The sequence below is a fragment of the Antechinus flavipes genome, chromosome 3 (genome assembly GCF_016432865.1).
Source record: "Antechinus flavipes isolate AdamAnt ecotype Samford, QLD, Australia chromosome 3, AdamAnt_v2, whole genome shotgun sequence".
Taxonomy (NCBI): Eukaryota; Metazoa; Chordata; class Mammalia; order Dasyuromorphia; family Dasyuridae; genus Antechinus; species Antechinus flavipes.
In genome coordinates this window covers 152,457,195-152,479,525 of record NC_067400.1, presented here as the reverse complement: position 1 = coordinate 152,479,525, position 22,331 = coordinate 152,457,195, and the positions used below count along the sequence as shown (strand labels likewise).

General features: G+C 35.2%; 1 protein-coding gene across 9 annotated transcripts in view; it reads left to right on the top strand.

Annotated features, from left to right (window-relative positions):
* Positions 1–22,331, top strand: part of DOCK9 (dedicator of cytokinesis 9) — a 341,819-nt gene that overhangs the window by 72,234 nt on the left and 247,254 nt on the right. For 3 of the 9 annotated variants that reach the window (XM_051984053.1, XM_051984049.1, XM_051984048.1), the window contains exon 1: positions 21,132–21,474. The exons of 4 other annotated variants lie outside the window; for them this stretch is intronic. In XM_051984053.1, the coding sequence (XP_051840013.1) occupies positions 21,313–21,474 (162 nt within the window). In that variant the 5' untranslated portion in view covers positions 21,132–21,312. Of the gene's footprint in view, positions 1–21,130; positions 21,475–22,331 lie in introns of those variants that run through there. 2 more of the 9 variants (XM_051984055.1, XM_051984047.1) reach the window with 1 other exon arrangement.

Here is a 22,331-nt window from a genome sequence, read left to right as displayed (position 1 = left end):
CTATACATGTTAAGAGTATATTAAGGAGAAAAAAGATTGAAAAGGAAGGAGGGGCCAGATTATGAAAGCTTTTAAAAGGCTGTACAAAGAATTTTATACATGATCCTGGAGATAAAAAGGACCCATTGGAGTTTTTTGAATAGGGGGATGACATGATCAGATTTGAGCACTTTGATAAAGATTTGACTCTGGGCAAGTCACTTAACCCCAATTGCCTCAGGGGAAAAAAGAAAGAAAGAAAGAAAGAAAAGAAAGAAGAAATAATAAATAGAGCTAATATTTAAATGCAGATTTCTTGATTCTCAGTTCAGTTTTATTTTCATTATGTCATGCGTCCTCTTAAATTAGTTGTTGTAGTCAATTGAAAAAACCCTTTAAAAAATGTACCTATATATACAGAAAAAATAAAATAAAGGTATGCTTGAGAGTCTTATAATCCATAGTCAGTAAGAATATTAAATGTGTGTATGTGTATACTTACATATTAAATATGTAAATACATACACACACATATATACATATATATGTATATGTAGCTAAACATTGTATGTTTCTGAGCTCAAGCATCTCTCCTGTCACTGTTGTTCTTTCTTAAGGTCAGAAGGGGAAATGAAAACTGGTGATTACTTATCTCTTATCTTTTCTTTTTTCTTATTTCATGCTTTATATAATGCTGCTGACTTATCTTTTGTTAAACTCCAAACACAATAGCCCAGGATGAAGAAGCTGGAGACTGCTTCTTGTCCTGATTCTGACACTAATTATTCATAATCATAAGTAGTTTGTTTTGCCTCTAACCATCAGTTTTATCAATTCAGTTATGACCTATTGGAGGCCTTTCCTGATCTTCCTAGTTATTATAGGTATTGTTTTCCCCCAAGTCCCCTCCTTCCCAGGAGACTGTAAACTTCTTGAGGTTATTGGATATGTCTAGCTCCTAACAAAGGGCTGGACATTTAATAGGTGCTCAATAAATGCTTATTCAACATGAAAAAAAAATTATTTGTTTTCCCCCGGGGTAAGTTACTGTGAGATTCTTAAGCATTGGGTGTGGAAATCACTTTGGAAAAAAAAATAAAGTTTTCGAGGAGGATTCAGGGAAGATGGTAGAGTAGGTTTGTAAATTTCAAGCTCTCCAGATTTCCCCTATAAATAGAACAAACTTGCATCTTAGGGCTAACTTAGACTGGTGAAAAATCAGAAGAATTGGGGTAGAACAGGGTCCTCCCGAGTACAGCCTGAGAAGACCAGAGATTAACCCTTGTAAAGGACAGATATCTCCAGGCTAGCTCCACTCAAACACCAAGTTGGGGAGCCCTTGAGCTAGCTAGGATCAACTGGAGTCTCTGTAGAAACCGCAGAAACTTTAACCCCCTGGACTTTTTGTGGAGACAGGATCTGAGATCAGGAAGACAGAGGGAACCTCAGCTGATTAGGGACACCAGGCCCAGCTGGGCTGCAGAGACATGGCCCTGGGAGAGAAGAATCCAGCAATCCTGGGAGTGCAGAGGCAGAGAGCAGGGACTCTGGCTGCAGGCACTTGCTTGAGGGTAGAGCTCTTGATTTGGAGTTCCAGGTCAGAGGGAGAGCTAAAGTGAAGCTTGCCACCCTATGATTAGAGGTGCTTACACTAATGCCTCTTATTTAAAAAAAAAATCAGCAAAGAAGAAAGAAACACCCCCCTCCACCACCCCCAGAAACTTACTATGGGAACAGGGAAGGCCAGGATTCATCTTCAGAGGAGGAAACTGCAGTGAAAAAAAAAAAAGCTTCTACTTCATAGAGTAATGTGAAATGGCTCCCTGCTCAGAGAGAATTTATAGAAAGTCAAAAAGAAATCAAATGACAGACATTGAGGAAAAACTAAAAAAAAAAAAAAAATCCAAGAAAAACAAGAAGATTATAAAAAAAAAAAAAAAAGAGGGGAAAAACTTGCTGGATTGAAATAAAATTAAATAAAAGCAAACTCAAAAGATGGAGTGTAGTTAAAAGTTCATTTGTAAATTGAATTTTAGGAACTTGGAACACAATTTTATTGTAGTTGCAGTATTTAAATGGTGGTTAGTTACTTGAGCCAGACCATTAAAACTTATTCAATGCTTCATCTGAACAAGTAGTTGTAGAAAGGGAAAAGGACAAAAGGGAAGAGAATAGAGAAGTTAAGTGGGAGCTGTATGGGTATAGAAGTTGTCAGAATTTGCAGAGTGCAAGTATTATTATTCCCATTTTACAGCTCTTGACCTGCACAAGTCTCATTATTAGTAGGCTAGACTATTGCAAAATTTTCTTTGCAACAAATGTTGCTGCCTGTAAAGTCTTCCCTTTGCAGTTCATCTTTAACAATGCTGTTAAATTATTTAATACAAAGGTAGGATAATGCCACTGCTTTGGTCAAAATCCTTTACTACTTCCCAATTGCTCAATGAATAAAGAGAGGAAGAAATAAGCTTTTATATATTCTTGTGAGGTACCTGAAACTGATTCTGACTTTGGTTCAAGGTATTTTACGTCCTGGTACCTCCTTAACCTTCCCCCCCCCTTTTTTTTTTTAATTTTCAAAGATATGGCTCTTTATTGCAATACTTAAGCACAAAGAAATAGTGAATCATGGCTAGAGATAATGAATCATGCCTATTTACTTTTTTATTCATCTTATACTACTTCCTTCCTGGTGTATTATGCTTCAATCCCATCTTCTTCTCCCTTTACAATCTTTATTATCTACTTGAATTTAGAAAGATCTGGATCCAAAATAGGTCTTATTTGCAGGTGGAAGTTGGACAGATCCCTTTATCTTTGTCTACCTTAGTCTCTTCATCTGTAGAATGAGGATGATAACAAAAATCTCTGTCTCCCAGGATCAAAAGATTAAATATGATGATATTTGTAATGTGTTTAACCTAGTAGAATAATAGTACATAGTAATTATATTATTTATATTAGACATAATATTTTATAAGATATATTAATTATATAATATGCAAAATATATAATTTATAATAAATTCCTACCTAATCCAAGTTATTAATATAAATTATATGCAATTACATATTTTGCATATTATATAATTAATATGTATATTTTCTCATCCAATCAGAAAAACTAGTTATGATGATAATTTTGAGAAAAATACTCTATGAAGGAAAAGAAAAATCATAAGTTTTGGATTAATTATTTCAAGATATAATAAAGATCCTTAGCTAATTTTAGAGCATAATAACCATTGTTGGCAACCTTGAAAGTTCTGAATGTGGCCAGAAATGTCCTTCAAAATCTCCACAAAATATCTGGGGTTAGGGCACAGGGTAGGGAGATAGGGCTTGATGATGAACAGAGGTGATGGGCATATGGAGTTAGACAATTCTCTGTGGCAGCCATCAGATGGCATCTTTGTGCTAACACAGTTTGATTATTAGTAATAATTTGGAGAGAGGCTGATGAAATTACTTCAGGATCAGGATCAGCATTGGGAATGAGAAAGGAGATGTACATTTTTATTTCAGACAAAGTTTGATATTTATAATCCAATGTTTGCATGCACTCTCTGTTTTTTTTTTTTTTTTTTCCCCCCCTCTCCTGCCTGATGGGGTGCTTGGAAAAGATCTGGCTTTCTCTTGGCTTTCTCTTTTTTGAGGAAAGTGGATGATAGCCCAATGGGCTGATGATTAAAATGAGATCAATCAATCCATAAATATTTATTAAGTGCCTGCTATGTGCCAAGCACTGTGCTAACCAACTACTGAGGATACAAAAAGAGACAAAAGATGTTGGAATCTTTACAAACTGTTAAGTCATTAGAGTTGATCGATTATTGATCTGATCTTACAGGGAGATGTTTTGGGTCAGAACCTGAAACAAGGTACTAAGTAGAACTAATTGATACAATGCTTGTGTTCACCTTTACTCATTGGAGTTCACACTTTTGGGAGATTTCAGGGTTTAGTATGAGATATCCGAATTCACACCTCCCTTGAAGCTCTTAGGGCCAGAGAGCACTATGGGAGAAAACCCATAATCCCACTCTCTACTATATAAGAAGAAAGCAGAGGCCCAGTGGGGGGAGTTCAGCTGAATTTAGATTGAGAGGGGAGCGTCAAGTGAGTTCAGCCAGAAGCCCTCTCTGAGTGAGGAGTTTTACTTCGGAACATTGACTGGGGTCGGAGAGGAGCACTCTGGGAGATTGAGAGCCAGAAGCCCCCTCTCAGAGGCAAGACAGATTCAACTTGGTTCTGGCTCTGGAGGCTGAAGAAAGCAGAGGCAGAAGCAAAGGACAAAGCGGCAAGAGCTCTTAGAACCAAGCAGAGAGATAGGCCTCAACTAACTGGGCTGTTTTGGAAGGAGTAAATAAAAGTTTGCATTTTTATCAGCTGGCTGCATTTTGGGTGATTATTACTTTCAACTGCAACTAAGGCTGCCTCCAGAAAACCTCCCCAAGAAACCTGCTTTCTCCCAGAGAGAACCATTATTTTAAAGAAGAAGAACACCACAAAAAGATAGTCAAAAGACCTCCCACAATGGGGGAGACAACATGCAAACAAATATATACAAAGTGAGCTCTGTAAAGGATAAATAGGAAATGATGAACAGAAGGAAGGCATTAGAATTAAGAGGGGTTGGGAAGACTTCCAGTAGAAGGTGGGATTTCCTTGGGACATGAAGGAAGCCAGAAAAGTCATAATTAGAATAGAGGAACGTTTCAAGTAGGGGGTCAGGCAGAGAGAAGGCCTGGGGCACAGAGTTGTTTCTTGTTTGTGGAACAACCTGGTGTTACAGGATAGAAAAGTATGTATTGGGAAATCACCTGAAGATTGAGAATTCAAGTACCTTCATGGTCTCCAGTGAATAGAGTTCCAGGCTTGGAATCAGAGGCTTCTGAGTTCAAATCTGGTCTCAGACACTTACTAACATGACCCTCAACTCCTATTTGCCTCAGTCTCTCATTTATAAATTATCTGGAGAAAGAAATGGCCAGCTACCCTAGGACTTGCCAAGACTGGGAACGCAGGAACAGTCTAGTTTTTCAAGGACTTTGAATGTCACATGGAACATTTTGTATTTGTTCTGGGGGCAGTAAGAAACCTCTAGAGTTTATTGAGGAATGGGTGAGTGACATAATCAGACTTGGATTTTAAGAAAATCACCTTAGTGACTGAATGCAGGATAGTTCGAATTGGGGAGATACTTAAGGCAGGCTGCTGCCACAGACGAGGACTCGTATTAGGTTTTATTGTCCTCTGATGTTATTCAGTCAGCTTGAAATCAGGCTTCTGCCAGACAGGTATCTGAAATGTGTTACCTGAGAGCTTCAGCCTAGCAGAGCGGAAGCAGTGTTGGAGTAGGAGTCAGCTGGAACAACTTGGGTTCAGTTTTCACATGAGATACTGATAAGGTTTGTGATACCATGTCTTAGAGCCCCATCTTCCTTATCTGTAAATGAATAGCATATATACTTCACAGGATCGTTGTGAGGTTCAAATGAGAAAATAGATGTAAAATACTTTGCAGAAAGTGCACGTAAAACACTTTGCAAACACTTAAATGCCATATGAATACAAGCTAATCATATTTTTATTCAATCTGAGCTTCCATTTTCCTTTTGTTTTTGTTTAGACATGGGAAAATGGGAAAGGAGCTATTTGGCAAGAACTATGTTTGGCCACGATAAAAGAAAACTCCTAGTTGGCTGGTGATGATTATAGAAAAACTTGGAAGATGTGACTTCCTTTAAAAGCCAGCTGTAATTTGATGGAAGTAAAGAATATCATGACTTAGGAATTACTTGAATTTAATCATATAAAAATGTGCATCTCCCAATGAATATATTAAATTATTCCACTAGATGGAGCAAGTAGTTTAAGCATGGTTTATGAGTAACAATTTTTAAAATGTCTTATATTTCATATAGAAAGATGATTTCCTCTTCAAAATGGATTTGACATATGTTTAACATGTACTCAAGTGATATGTGCAAAGCTCTGTGATGGCTGCCAGGGATACTAGGACAGAGATGAGCCCCTTTTCTCTCACCTCCCCTACCCTCCTACTGTAAAGGAACTCACTGTCTGAAATGAGGGAAAACATATACAGATGATTGAGAAACAAAGGTGAATGAGATAAGTACAAAGGAATAATAACAAAAAAGCTAGAAAAATGCAATGAGGATCTGGAGACAAGAGATAACATTTTCAGTTTTTTCCTTTAATAATTGAACAGTTATTTAAAAGCTTAGTGCTTGCAAATACCTATCTTAAGTACTGTGTTGGATACAGAGAGAAGCAATGTGCAGTAAAAATCTTAGAGAACTTAATATTTGAGTTCTGTTTTTGACTCTCATTTACTAGTTGTATGAACTTGGGAAAATTGATTAGCCATTTATGTGCCTTAATTTCATCATATATAAAATAATATGTTGAACAATATAATCTCTAATGTCTCCTCTAGCTCTTAAATCCTATTGTTTCATGGTATCATCGTATTTTGTATCTTCCAGGAATTTATAATCCAAAAAGGGTATGACATTTAAAAAGTTCAAAAGATATAGCTTCTGAGTAATCATTTTCATTCATAAGGCTAGCATATTTATTAATAAAAAGACATCAGTGATACTCTCAAATACCAAAGTCTCCTCATGGCATGGAATCACAGCTTATGTGTCTTTGGAAGAATAGGTATTCCTGAGAGTGGCAATTGACTCTGATTTGTTAATAATTAATGAGAAAATGAATATTACAATGAGAGATTAGGCTATATTCCATTGGGAATCTTGAGGGTATGTGACTTGGATTACCCAAGTCTTAGTTAAAAAGACATCAATTTCCATCTATTTGACAAAAGGGAAAATTCTCATTTTTCCAGCTCTGTCTGAGTAAACACAATCTTTGCCCAAGATTTTCTAACTGGTTGATTTCTGGATAAGGACTTAAAAAGGGTAAAAACCTTGACATTGATTCGATAATTAATTATTAATATGAGAGAAATAATCATTTTCCTCAGGGGAAAAAAGACATACACAAATACACATGCATATATGTGTGTGTGTGTGTGTATATATATATTCACTTATATATGAACATACATTTATATGTATATTATGTGTGTCTAGACAAATAACTATAGGTTTTAAAAAATCTTTTTGAGAAGAATTGTTGGCATAGTAGATAAAATGCTAGACTTGGAAATACATTTAAGTTTAATTGTATCTAAGAGACTGTTTATGATCAGTTGTGTGACTGGGCTAGTCATTTAACCTCTGTCAGCCTTAATTTATTCTTACCTGTAAAATGAGGATAATAACAATACTTGTCTCATGAGGGATTAAATGAGAATATATGTATGTAAATAAATGTAATTTTGTTAACTTTAAAGTACTATGCAAATCTTAGCTATTCCTTTTATTCTGAGCATCAAATGAGAAAAAGTATGGGGGCAACCAGATGGCAGCAATGAATAGAGCATCTGCACCTGAGTCAGGAGTTCAAATCCAGCCTCAGGTACTTAACACTTCCTAGCAGTGTGATCTTTAACTCCAGTTGCCACACAAAAAAACCCTCAAAACATTAAAAAAAGAGTATGTATGAAAAACACTTTGCAAGCTTTTTTTGAAACACCATATACATGTAAGCTATTATTACTTAGTGGTACCTTACTAGGTCACTGCCATGGACAAAGATGGCAGAGAACATGTTTTCCACTGTGGCTGGTGGGAATCTCTACGTGTGAGACAGAGATTTTGTTCCTAAGACTAGATGGACCCTGCCAAGAGAGCTACGACCCTTAACTTCATTAGCACTGTTCTCTAACTGAACTAACTGAACCATGTTAGAGGTTTATTGCTCATCAGAGAATTTCCTCGATATTCTTTTAAGCCTGCTTGCTGCGGTCAGACATACTCAAGCACTGCAGGACGTGGCTATTTTTGAACTCTAACTAATAAAGAAGGAGCCTGTAGTTTAACCTGGTTACTGGCACATGTATTTCTCACAAGCTAATGATGTCTTAGATTCTTGGCTTCTGCTATTGAGCATTTAATAAAGCAGATTTACCATTTTCATTTTTCTTCTGAATCAAACTCCCTATGGGAATGGGTAATTTGCGCATTTCTAATTTCTGATGATTTTAATGAAATACATGTCTGCCAAGTAAAAGCCTTTATGTCAATTGAAATTTTCTTTGACTGCCAAATATCTAGGATAAGATAAATGAGACCATAATACATGGAAATGGACTAACCCTATTCAGAATATATAATACGATTGGTGTATGGTTTTTTTCTTAATTAAACAGTTTGTTATCATTAATTGAAGAAACAAAACTAGTCTTCTTGAAGTTTTTTTTCCCTAATAGTGGCTTTTTTGGTTGTAGATCATCAATACTGTACTTGATAAGATATTGGAATTTGTTTGAAAATACTGCAGTTATGCTTTGTCTTCAGAAATAGTATCTAGGAACAGGTTTTTAACCAAGATAGGAGGGTATTCTCTGAACTCCTAGTATACTTATCTAATTGCTGTATTAGGGTCATATACTAGGAGCTGGAAGGGAATTTTGAAGTAGATAACCCAACTCTCTCATTTCATAAATGAGAACCTGAAATTAAGTGATATCTCTAAATCTAACTGAACTAACTGAACCATGTTAGAGTTTTATTGCTCATCAGAGAATTAAGCAACAGAACTGGCATTTGAACCTCAGCCCTTTATTCCAAAACTAGTACTCTTGCCTGACAACTCATAGGATTGAAACAGAAGAAGAAAATACTCTTTTTTTTTTTTTTCATAACTTATTGGGCAACTTTTCTTCAAGATTGACTGATAAGTTGTCAAGATGGGGGCAGGCGGGGTTTGGCCACAGAGAGGCAGTAGAATTGAGATAAGAGTGTTCATATCATCATTTTCTTCCTCCAGGTAGAGTAGCTACTATCAGCCTTGAAGTTATTCATTTGTGGGGGTAAGAGAAACCTCTCCAGAGACAGTTGGAGAACTATTGTAGGACCCTAATAAACTCAAAAGAATTTCCTTAAGTTCTCAGCATTACTTAGGGTTAATTTTTGCTATTTGGGGGGAAGATTATAGAGAAGTAGTATGATATGGTAGAAAGAAAAACTGTCATTGTCAAAAGATATGGATTGAAGTTCCCATTCTAGCATTTAACTAGTTTTGACTATGGATCATTTAGCTCACCAAGTAGAGCCTTAATCCTTTTACTTATTTCTAGAAAAGGGACCATGTGTATATTGTCTACCTCAAAGAGTTATTATGAGAAGAGCACTTTTTAAAAATAGTATTTTATTTTTCCAAGTACATATAAAGATAGTTTTCATCACTTTTGCAAGACCTTGTGTTCCAAATTTTTTCCCTGCCTCCCTTCTTTTCCCCAAGACAGCAAGCACTATGATATAGGTTAAACATGTGCAGTTCTTCTAAACATTTTCATATTTGTCTTGTTGTGCAAGAAAAATCAGATCAAAAGGGATCTGTAAACTATAAGAATCAAAACTATAAGAAAAAACTCAAGAAAACAAACAAAAAAAGACAAAAATATTATGCTTTGATCCACAATCAGTCTCTAGAGTTCTCTCTCTAGATGAAGATGGCATTTTCCATCACAAGTCTATTGGAATTGCCTTTAGTAACCTCATTCTTGAAAAGAGCCACATCCCATCCTCCAAGTGATAAATGGTCAAAGGATATGAACAGACAATTCTCAGACGAAGAAATTGAAACTATTTATAGACATATGAAAATATGCTCCAAATCATTATTAATCAGAGAAATGCAAATTAAGACAACTCTGAGATGCCACTACACACCTGTCAGATTGGCTAGAATGACAGGGAAAGATAATGCGGAATGTTGGAGGGGATGTGGGAAAACAGGGACACTGATACATTGTTGGTGGAATTGTGAACACATCCAGCCATTCTGGAGAGCAATTTGGAACTATGCTCAAAAAGTTATCAAACTGTGCATACCCTTTGATCCAGCAGTGTTTCTACTGGGCTTATACCCCAAAGAAATACTAAAGAAGGGAAAGGGACCTGTATGTGCCAAAATATTTGTGGCAGCCCTGTTTGTAGTGGCTAGAAGCTGGAAAATGAATAGATGCCCATCAATTGGAGAATGGCTGGGTAAATTGTGGTATATGAATGTTATGGAATATTACTGTTCTGTAAGAAATGACCAGCAGGATGAATACAGAGAGGAGTGGTGAGACTTACATGAACTGATGCTAAGTGAAATGAGCAGAACCAAGAGATCATTATATACCTCAACAACGATACTGTTTGAGGATGTATTCTGATGGAAGTGGATCTCTTCGATAAAGAGAGCTAATTCAGTTTCAACTGATCAAGGATGGACAGAAGCAGTTACACCCAAAGAAAGAACACTGGGAAATGAATATAAACTGCTTGCATTTCTGTTTTTCTTCCCAGGTTATTTATATCTTCTGAATGCAATTCTCCCTGTGCAACAAGAGAACTGTTCGGTTCTGCACACATATATTGTATCTAGGATATATTGTAACCTATTTAACATGTATAGGACTGCTTGCCATCTGGGGGAGGGGGTAGAGGGAGGAAGGGGAAAAATCGGAACAGAAGTGAGTGCAAGGGATAATGTTGTAAAAAATTACCCTGGCATGGGTTCTGTCAATTAAAAGTTAAAAAAATAAAATAAAATAAAAAAAGAAAGAAAAGAGCCACATCTATCACAGTTGATTATCACATAATTTTGTTTCTTTGTACAATGTTCTCTTGCTTCTGCTAACTTCACTTATCATTAGTTCATGTAAGACTAAGAAGAGTACTTTGTCATTCTAAAATACCATGGCGATGAACTATTCTTAACATTGTTGGAATATTGAATAAATTCTGAAAAAGGTAATGAAAATGGGGACATTACACTGATTATTTTAGTATATTCTAATTTTTGGCAATGATAGTTTAAACCTGCCAAGTTTTCATGCAGTATTTTCTTGGGCCCCTCACCACCAGAACTTTCTGATTATGATTTAGAATTTAAACAATAAGTTGAGAAAGAGACAAAGAAGGAGGGACCAGGAAACATTTTTTCCTAATTATTTTCTTTGAGAGCTGGGAATCCTTGAGAAAATTGTTGTGCTATTGTTACTTTTCTAACATTATGTTGAAAATTAGATGTGTGCAGGAAATACTTTTGTTAATATTTTTTCTATACAAAAATAGCTTTAATTTCTTCACTTTTGTTTCAAGGTTTACTCAAGAGTATTCCTTTTACCAATGAAAACAAGGTGGTGCACTGGTTTGAGTGCTGGAATCAGGAAGATTTATCTTCCTGAGTTCAAATTTGACCTCAGACACTAGCTGTGTCTCAACACTATTTGCCTCAGTTTTCTCATTTGTAAAATGAGCTAGAGAAGGAATTGGCAAACCACTTTGGTTTCTTTGCCAAGAAAATACCAATTGGGGTCACAGAGTTGGATGCAACTGAAACGAATGGACAACAATTCCATTTACCAGACCCAACAATTAGGTGTTCTGTGAGCATGTTCAGAAATGGTTCTTGGCCAAATTCATTTGGGAAACTCTGATTTAGGATTATGGAAATGACTCCTAGTTAATTATTTACTTGAACATTTTCTTGTTTGTTTTCTGGCTGTTATTAGACTGAATCTGGATCTGATCCAGTAAGATTTTTTAAAAATAAATAAGAAAAACCTATTTTATCTCCTTCTTACCTTCTACCAAAATAAGAAAAACAAAATTATTATAATAAACAAGCATAGTCAAAACTAATGTTCACATCCAATAAGATTTTTAAGTTGAAGCGATAGTGTTAAGGAATGACAATGGAACTCCAAATCTCAAGCAAATCTTTTTTTCTTAATTTCAGAATTTTAAAAGATGTAAAATGCTAGAGAGACATAGTGGCATAACGGATAAAAGTGCTGAACTTGCAGTGAAGAAGAAATTTAATCAATCAATCAATTAATCATTAAACATTTATTAAAAACCTATTATGTGCTAGATACCATGCTAAGCTCTAGAGATACAAAAGGAGACAGTCCCTGCCCTCAAGAAGCCTACAATTGGAAATGCAACATATTTTCTAGCTTTGAGAACCTCAGGAAAGTCATTTAACTGCTTTAAATCTTACTTTCCTTCCATGTACAATAGGTATAATATTGCCACTTACCTTACAGAGTTGATGTAAAGATGAAATGAGATAATATAGACAAAAGAGTTTTGAGAATTTTAAAGCACCATGTGAATACCAGTCATTTTTATTATTATTATTATCATCATACAGTCCTCTTATCCCTAGTGAATTATTTCTTCATCATCTTCCATAATAAATATTTCTATAATGACTATTTATTTATAAAATCTTCCATGGAAATCCTCCTCCCATTTTTTTCTTCATGGATTTGAGACAGATCTCTGTTCTCAAAGGCTGTAAGCCAGTGGAGTTCAGCTTTTGGCAGGTCCCGCTAAACCAGAAAGAAATACTTTGAGTGCTAACCTGATTGTGGTCTGTATGTCTTTTATCTAAGGACTGTCACTGGTATAACAACAGCAACTTTCACCTTGTTGGTAGAGTGAAAACTCAAAGAAATAAGATCACATATCCTTAAAGTATATGGAATGCTCTCTGGAAGATCATTACTTGGCCTTACAGTACATTTTCCCTAAAAATTGCTGTCCCAAATCCATCATATGTTATAAATGAGGGAGATGGCTTAGATTCATTATAATTAGAAAAAAAATTCTCCACTGTTTCTCTTTTTTTCCTCCATTCTTAATATATCTTTGAAATAGATTGTCAGTGTCCAAGTAAAAACTTAGCTACTGGTGGAAAAAAAATCTGCAAGACAAGTTTTCTTGAATGGACAGCTCTAACCACAGACCTCAAACCTACATTACTAATATAACACATGATTCAGAGTTATTGGCTTGACAAAAGATTTCCCATAAACATCTAGGAAATTTAAAGCAGAGTTACTCTAGCTAGACCTTTATGGAAAAGTAATTTTTTTTTTTTTTTTTTTTTTACCATTTCCTTGTTTTCTTTTTGCCATACATGAAGTCAGTAGACACTTGAGGGAATTGAAATAAAGAAAAAAATAGACATTTTGCTTGTGATGATACTTTAACTCTGAACTATGTCAAGAAACATTGACAGTATATGAAGTGCAAAATATCTACTTATGTCATGGCTTTCTTTGTTAGTATCCCACATCACTTGACTTACCACATCCCCTTAAAGCTTTAAAGAACATATGATAGAAAGAACATTCTTTTAAGTCATATTATGTTCAAGTCATAGTACATTCTAGGTCAAGCAATTCAATAGTTATTAACTTTAGGCTGTATTTGAGACCTAGTTTTATGTAATTTCTTCACATTAGCCTTTGAGATGAAAAAAATCAAATGTTAGATAAACGAGTAGTTTGAGCCTCCTGAAAGGGGGTGCCTACTTTTTATAAGCAAAACATAATTTAAAAAATAATTTATATTCTGTTAGTTAATTGCATTGATTGCTTGTGCTCTCACTTGCTATGTATAGTCTTTTGATAATCAGCTTTCATTCAGCATATGTTTTAAAATCATTGCAAATACAGAAACTCAAATTTTATTTTTGAAAATAATTTTCTTTTATTGTTTGTGCCTTCAGGAAGTGTATAATCTTTTAAAATATTGTTTATTTTTCCCTTTTAAAATTTCTCATATTTTTATGGATGCCTTTGGTTTTTATGTCACATTTGTTTCTGAGTATATCTTTCTTCTGTCCCCTTCCCAGCAAGCTTCCCTTACAGGAAATATTGAAATAGAGTAAAAAAATAGCAGTATAGCAAATTAATTGACACATCCTTGAAATCTGAAAGTATATGTACAATATTTATCCAGAAGCCATTCCTCTATAGTGGAGGGAGGGAGATATAATTTATCACCTCTTTTTTGGAGTCAACTCTAATTACAGTGTTCAGGTTTTTTTTTTTTTGTTGTTGTTGTTGTTGTTTTTTAACTTATCAACATTGTAATCACAATGTATATTGTTCTCCTGGTTCAATGTACTTTTACTCTATCAATCCATTTGTCTTCCCATGGTTTTTTGAATTTTTTGTATTCATTAATTTCCTCTAATATAGTAATAATATTCCATAACATTTATCTACTCCCAATTGTTCCATATCTCAGTTAATGGGCACTGATTTTGTTGTTATTTCTTTGCTATCTTACAATTGCTGCTATTAATATTTTTGGTGTCTTTGGGATCTTATTGACCTGGGGTAAATATGCCTGGAAGTGGGATCTCTGTGTCAAAGCATATAGACCTTTTAATCACTTAAAAACAAATCATAGTCCTTGATTGTCTATTTAAATAGTTAAAGAAGTGCTGAGCTTCACCAATAGTTTGTTAGTGTGTTATCTAAAGGAGAGATTCTTAATCAGGTTGGGGGTGGAGAGGGTGATAGCTGTAAATTTGTTTTTTAAAAAATATTTTCATAACTATTTGATATATTTTCTTTTGTTTGTAGCACTATATATTCTATTTTATCTGCTTAAAAACATTATTCTAAGAAGAGGTCCAGAGATTTCAACAGATTACAGAAGGGGTCTATGAAATGAAAAGTTAAGAATCTATGTTTAAGGAATTTATGACATTGCTAGATATAATGCTTCTATGTCTGAAGCAATAATAAGAAAGTGATGCTAAAAAAAAGATAATACACTTAAGAAGTGTTATATTTAGATTAGAATCTCAGTGTTAATCTGAAAAACATTATTTGCATTTTAACAATGCTGCTCAAAAATCATTGTTCTTTTTTTTTTTTTTTTTTTATTGTGGCATTTATGGGCTAGCAGAATCCTTGAAAAGCCTAACAGCATTTTGTTAATAATTTGACATTGAGATACCTAGATATTAAATGAGTATGTTTTCAGATGCCCTGTGTTAAAGTCAATATGTAATTTGATTTTGTTTTGCTACTATAAAATTTGCTTTGATTCTTTTTTCTTCATTTAATGCTTTGATTAAAACTAGGCTCTTGATTCTCTTAATATTCACCTAATTTTATTTTTGGGACTACTATCCAGCTAATTCCAATTCAACAAATTTATTTACTAACTGCTTACTGGGTATTGCAATTCAATTTGACTGGTCTTAGTTAAATGACGGAGCAACTAGGTAGCATCATAATGCACAGAGTGCTGGACCTGGAAACCAGAGGACAGAAAGAGTTATCTTCCAGAATTCAAAACTTGTCTCAAACACTTACTAGCCATGTGACCTTGGACAAGTCACCTAACCCCCCTGCTTGCCTCAGTTTCTTCTTCTGTAAAATGATCTGGAGAAAGAAATGGCAAACCACACCAGTATCACTGCCAAGAAAACCCCAAATGGGTTCACAAAGAGTGAGATACAACTGAAAAAATGACTGAATAACAAAACTATGTTCCAGGTACTATGCTTAATGCTTTATAATTATGTCTTTTGATATTCACATAGTTCCTGATCTTAAGGAGCTTATGACCTATTAGGAGGAATGACATGTACACCAATAAATAGAAAATAATGTAATAAGTGCTTTAAGGCAGGAACATTCAAAATACTATGAGAGCATAGAGGAGAGACAGATTATATTTCATTTTTGAGAGATTGGAGAATACTCCAGGGTCATGGTGACTTTTGACATGAACCTTAAAATACTCATGGGATTTCAGTAAGTAGTAGAGAGTAGTGAAAGGACATTACAGGTAGAGGGGGAAATAGTAGCAAAGACACAAAAGCAGGAAGACAATTGATCAGGAACAAGAAAGCAATCTTTTGGTTTGCCTGGAGTATGGACCTGTCAAGGGAGAATTGAGGGAGGCAGAATAAAGAGGTAGTTTGGAGCCAGATTGCAGAGGTTTTTGAATTCTGCATTAAGGAATTGGTTTTTATCTTGCAGTCGCTTAAGGTTTTTTGAGCCACAAAGTGCTTTAGAAAATTAATTTGCCAGTGGTGTGTAGGATACAAAAGGAAAGAACATGATTTAAGAATATCACTCAAGAGACTATTGCAGCAGTCCTGGCATGAAATGATAAAGACCTGGATTAGAGTGATGACAATAGGGATTGGAAAAGAAGAGATGGATGCAAAAAAGTACATGAAAGAATAATCAGTCTGGATTTTGAGGGTGGCAGTGTGTAACAGAACACTAAAACCTTAAGGCTGAGAGCATAGCAGAATGGTGGTATCACTAATGGAAATGTAGAAGTCTTCAGGGGGAGAGAAAGATAATCTTAGTTTTAATTATGATGGTTTTTAAGAATAAACAATTATTAGAGAATGAGATCAGAATTGGAGAAATAGATTTAGGGGTTTTCTATGTGGAGGTGAAAGCTGAGAGTATGGGAATAAGTGAGATGTGCTAAGGAGAGAGATGTAGTACACATTTGTACAGGTAATCATTTAATGTTTAATTAAGTATAGTTCTCACCTGATAGGAAAGAACTGAGTATACTTTGGAGATCTGGTTTGTTGGTTTCTTTCCCTTCCCATAGGCAGTGTAGTATCTCACCTTTTCCAGAGGATATCTGCCAGCTAGCTTCTCTTATAACTGCTGTCTCTAAATGTCCTTGTGGTTTTATTTATACAATTAAAGACACAGAATGGACTCACTTTAAGCTTATAGTCTGACACCTTGCCCTTCAGTTGGCTGGTCTTCTTGGCAAGGACCAATTTTGTATTTGTGATTACAGAAAAGCTTTTTAAACTGGAGGTTGTGACCTTATATAGGGTCAGCTAAGTGTGTGGTTTGAAAAATTATGATTTATCATCAATAAATGTTTGATTTGTATACCTATTTTTTATTCCTATATACCTGGGGTCATGTACAAATTGTGTAGAACAGAGGTTGCAAATGGAATAAATTTAAGAAGCATTGAATTATAATACTACTTAGTATTAGGGTCCACTAAGGAGGCAGTCTATTATTCATTCTTCTGTTTTGATGTTTTATATCATATAGTTCTTTCACCATCTTTTAGTGCCTCCAGTCTGTTTAAATCTTTTGACTGTTTTAAACCTCAGTGCTATAGTCTTATCCCTTCACACAGGGATTTCTTCAGGTACCTATGGGACCACTGCTTTGTTTTTTCACTCAATTACGTCTCTGTTTTCTACTATGAGTTGGCTCCCCGTGAATCCATAACTGTTTATCTCTTTCTGTGTCAGCACAGTGCACTGAATTATTTGGAATTTGGAGAGTAATCCCCACTCTGTTTTTCTTTCTCCCATCTTCCTCTGGGATTTCTAGCCAGGTTGTATAAATCACTCCAGGATGTTTCTTGGAGATCTTCCAGAGAGTGAAGGGAGTGTTTAAGATCTTTATAACTCAGGGAGAGCAATACTTTTTTTCATAAGAAATTAATATTAACTTTATTTGTAATATTCAGTATACATATGAAGCAAAAGCAAAAGTCAAGGCCAAATATAGATTTTATATTGTCCATTTACTTATTTCATTAAGTTATGTGGGTTAAATCATTTTCTTGACTTTTTATCACTTTATTTTTATGTCATTATGTAAATTGTACAAATCCTCTGAGAACTAGCAATTTGTAAATTTTTAATCACCAAAAAGGAAAAAAAATTAAAAGTTTTGGTATTTGATGAATCTACAGTTTCATCTTGTTGAGAAAGATGATGGATACATATAGAATGTAATATTTTGTATATAATGGATTTTGTTAGGTTAGAAAATTCTAACAAAATTGTAAAAAAAAAATTATTTCATTATTCCTAGGAAATTGGTATCCTTTTTCCTTTTTGATGCTTGTGAAATCTTGATTCTCTCTTTGCTCTTTCAGTAGAGCTAATTGAATTCAGATTTTAGATTTTCTTTAAAAAAAAAAAAATCCAGTAGTATTTCTCCAGTTGGATATTTATTAAACACCTACAAAATTTCATGACTTTTCTCTTCTGCCACTGCTAGCTGCTTCTTTTTATTCATTTCATTCATTCATTATTCAATAAATATTTACTGAATTACTTTTTATGTTCAAAGCACTACATTAGGCACCACAGGGGATGCAAAAATGAATAAGATATAACCTTTATTTTCAAGGAGTTTACAATCTAGTAGGAAAGAGTAAGACAAGTATACAAATAACTCCATGTAATACAAGGCAGAATGTGGTAGGACCATAAATGACCCATTATATAAAATGCACAGTGTCCAAAGGAGGAGAAGATCACGTATGCTTGGGTAGATCAGAAAGTACTATTTGAATCAATCTTTGAAGGATAGATAATATTTTCACAGCTGGAGATTTTTGTAGTCATTAAAAACCTGTTTCTGAGGGTCATCTGGCTTATATGGCTCTCACTTCTGAATCTGAGCTATTTGTAGTGATGATATATAAAGCTAAGGTGGCCCTGGAATATTTTGCTTTTCTTTCTTCTAAGTATTAGTTGAACCCCTGAATTTCCTGATGTTCCAGCTTGGGTATAAACTGAAATCTCATAGCTCTGCTAAAACAGTCACCTTCATGATAAAAAGCTGTAGTCATTCATTCTTTGAATTTCATTATGTATGTACTAGCATTGTCATTATTGAGATCTTGTAATTGTTAAAGATTCTTTGAATAAGAATGTGCAAGAGAGAAAAGAAGTTTTATTTTACTGTTTTGGGGTGATGGGTGGGAGTGGGAAGGGGCTTTAATGCCAGGACTAAACTAGTCATTTAAAACTGGCCATGAAACTCTTGGGATACTTGGGATAGTCTTTGAAGATTTTGTGGTATCACTATCCAGCACTTTTCATTATCAGCTTATCTAGTGTTTACTTAGAGGATCTCCATTTTCAACAGCATGAACATGGTCTCTACTCATAAAGATCTTGACTCTAAGGTTTGGGAGAGAGAGAGAGGAATGATGCAAATCTGTCCTTTGCTAGCATGAATTTCCTTCTTCAAAACAAAATATTTTACTTTCCTGATCATTTCAATTGCCAGTGCCTTCCCCACCCCATAAATTGACTTGTATTTAATACTTTGCATATATGTTGTGTATATATATATATTTTATGTTGCATATATGATGTATATATATTTTAAATATATATGTAGGTTGTATTTCTTCTATAGAATGTAAGCACTGAGAAGACAGGGAGAGAAAGTTTCTTCTCATTTTTAATTTCTGTATCTTCAGCATAATACATGGCATATTTTTAATTAGTTGTTTCAGTTATGTCATTTTGCTTTGATCCCATTTGGGTTTTTCTTGGCAAAGATATGGGTATGGTTTGCCATTTCCTTCTTCAGCTCATTTTACAGATGAGGAAACTGAGGCATACTCTTGCCCAAAGTCATACTGCTAGTAAGTATCTGAGGCCAAATTTGAACTCAGGTCATACTGACACCAGGCCCTGTGCCATCTAATTTCTCTGCTTGGCGTGTAGTAGGCACCAAATAAGTGCTTGCTTATTGATTTGTGATTTTTCATGTGATCATAAATATCTCTGGATTAGGGAAGATTAAAATGACAGAAAACAATGAATTCAGTTTTTATAAATGAATTTATATTTTATTATATGTTTCTTGTCACATGTACATTTCTATAAACTGAAAAATACAAGGTAATGCTTACATTTACATTTCAAGGCATATTATTGTGTATAGAAAAAATGTTTGCTTATTGATTGATTAACACATGGATGCACCCATTGTAATAACACATTCTGGCCCCCCAATAATCCATGGCTCACAGCCTGTGACACACTGCATTAATAATCTGTTAAGGGATTTGTTTGTAGCCAAAATCTTTTATCACCTGGTGCCTAACCTTCTGGTGATGAGCATCTCCAGATGCAGCTGGTTCTCAAACAACAGATAACACCAGTTCTGGTCAGGCCTGTTCAATCTAGCCTTCTCTGGCTTGCTAGGGTGTGCCTGAACTTTCTTCTAGTTTAGAACTTGGTATTGATGGCCATCCTATGACAAAACATCAGGTCAGGACTTCAGTGATGATCCTAAATCACTATAATTCATCGCCTGCAGCCAGTGATGTGACAACTGTGTATATTATAGCTTGAAAATGAAAACCATCTGTTGCTCTGTGCATTAAGGAACGACTTCAGAACAGATCTTGGAAGAGCAAGAATGTAGGGAGAAGTTGGATGGGGGGGGGGAATGGGAGGGTGTCTCTCCCATATGTTTATCTTGGGCTTCATTTGTCAGCTTTGCATTTTAAAGAAGTGCGATCTGTTGTGAAGTATTCAGCATGGCTGATATATTTGTAGTGAAGTACAGTTTCATTAGTCATTTAGAAAACCCACCCAGGTAATGTCCAGGTCACTGAATTAAGTCTTTGATGAAGAAAGAGTGCTAGTGTGTTCAATCCACAGAAAAGACTAACCATAAGAACCAGGGAACTTTACTGTGTTTAAATTTTCATCCTGAGCTCCTCTTTAAGAAAGTGGCTGTTAAGATGGGCTAGAGAATCATTCAACCATATTTTGCACTGTTTAGTCATCAGAGGGGAGAGAACCATTTTTAGTGGATGAAAACTTATTCACCATTCCCTTCCTGCAAAGGGGAGTTGTGAAGGGAGTCTAGATTGACGTGGCAATCTTATGTTCCCTTGTGGCTTGCTGTCAGCAAGCTGTTTTCCCAGACAGGCAAAAGGTTGCTCAAAGTGGGCTTCTGTGTGTGTTTCCATAGCAGCAGTCATGTAATGATTTTCTCATTTTAGGGATTTTTTTTGACTTCTTTATAGCTTTATAATGCAGCATTAAACAACAAATAGCATATTTAGGTCAAGAAAAGAAAATGTTTGTTAATAGGAGTGCTAGGCTAAGCATTCTGGGAGGGTGATTTTCTTGCAGCCGATGAAGATTCTTTGTGGTTCACAGCAGCAGTTTGCAGCAGGGTATCTCTCTGATACTATCCTTTCATTTTGGATGGGCTTTGAGACTTAAAAATTCAAGCCATCAGCATCCTAGCCATTTTTGGCAATCACGTGCCATTGCCACCTAAGAACGAATAAGAAAAAAAAAAAGGATTCCAATTAAAAGCCTTTTTTGGAGGAGGAGTAGACTTTAAGGGTTTCCATACAGATGAGGTGTGTCATCTTGATATTCTACGGCTCCTCCTGTTTCACACTCTAAGGCTGGATTTTTTGTCAGTCTCTCCTTGGACGGAAGAGGATTTAGTACAGCAGCTGATGCTTTCCTTCTGTTCAGATTTTGGTGAAGATGGTACAGTGGGAGCTTATTCCTAAGGAATCCAGGAAGAGCCTATGGAGATGGAGCAAGCAGTGATAAGAATGTGAATTTTGACAGGTTTGGGATGGGTTGCACTACTAGTGTGATTCTGTTTAAAGGCATCCGCACAGTTTTTGAAAGAAACTGTGCTTATATGTGCAAACAGCAAGGAGAGAATAATGCCCTTGAATATCCAGCTCACAGTTGGACAAAGGAAGATTCAGGATTGTTCATCTACTCCTCTCTGGTAAATGGTCAATTGCTTCATTAGCACATAGTCTTATAAATAAATAAAGTGATCTTTATGCCTGCAGTTAAATGTTTATTTAAAAGTATAGATATGCATGCAGGATTTATAAATATGGCTTTTTGTGGCCATAAGTTTAGATATGTAGCACATAGTGTCACACATTGGTGTATATCAAAATGCTGCATTTTAGCCAAACAGAAGTGCATGTATGAAAAAAAAAAAGTGCATGTATGGACAGAAGTGCTGTTTCTATCTCTCTTAGTACAGAAATTAATATGAGTGGCTACAACAAGGATTTATAGACTGCATATAACTTTTTCCTAAAATGGTTCTTGAAAAAACTCTACGAAAATTCATTTATTTAGTGTGATTCGTGTATAGCCCTTAAAATAGAAGTAGTGACTGACAGTGGTGCTCTGAATTATTTAATCCTTCTACATTTAAACCTTTTTACTTCACTGAATTTTTTTCCTCTCACTTCTTAATAGCATGTGGCCAAGGTTCACTTTCTAGAGGAGATCTGTAAGGGGAGCAAAGGGAGAATAGGAGCTAACTCTTTTGGAAGCCAGCAAAATATGCATAGTGTTTCCATTTTTTAAAAAGTCTATTTGTATCATTTATGTCTAAAGGGTTCCAATGGTTTGATGATTGCTGGGTTTGAGGTGGGACTCACATTCTCTTCGCCTTTCCCAGTGTATTTAATTTAGCCTTAGGTAAGCTGAGAGGGAAAAAAGCATGTTTGGGGTGTGTCTCCTCTTGGCTTTCTCACTTGGAGATTGCACCTAAGGAAGGTTCCCAGCAAGTGCCTTCCTTCTTTTTTGGCATTTTTTGTCTTCATTTTACTGTCTGTCATG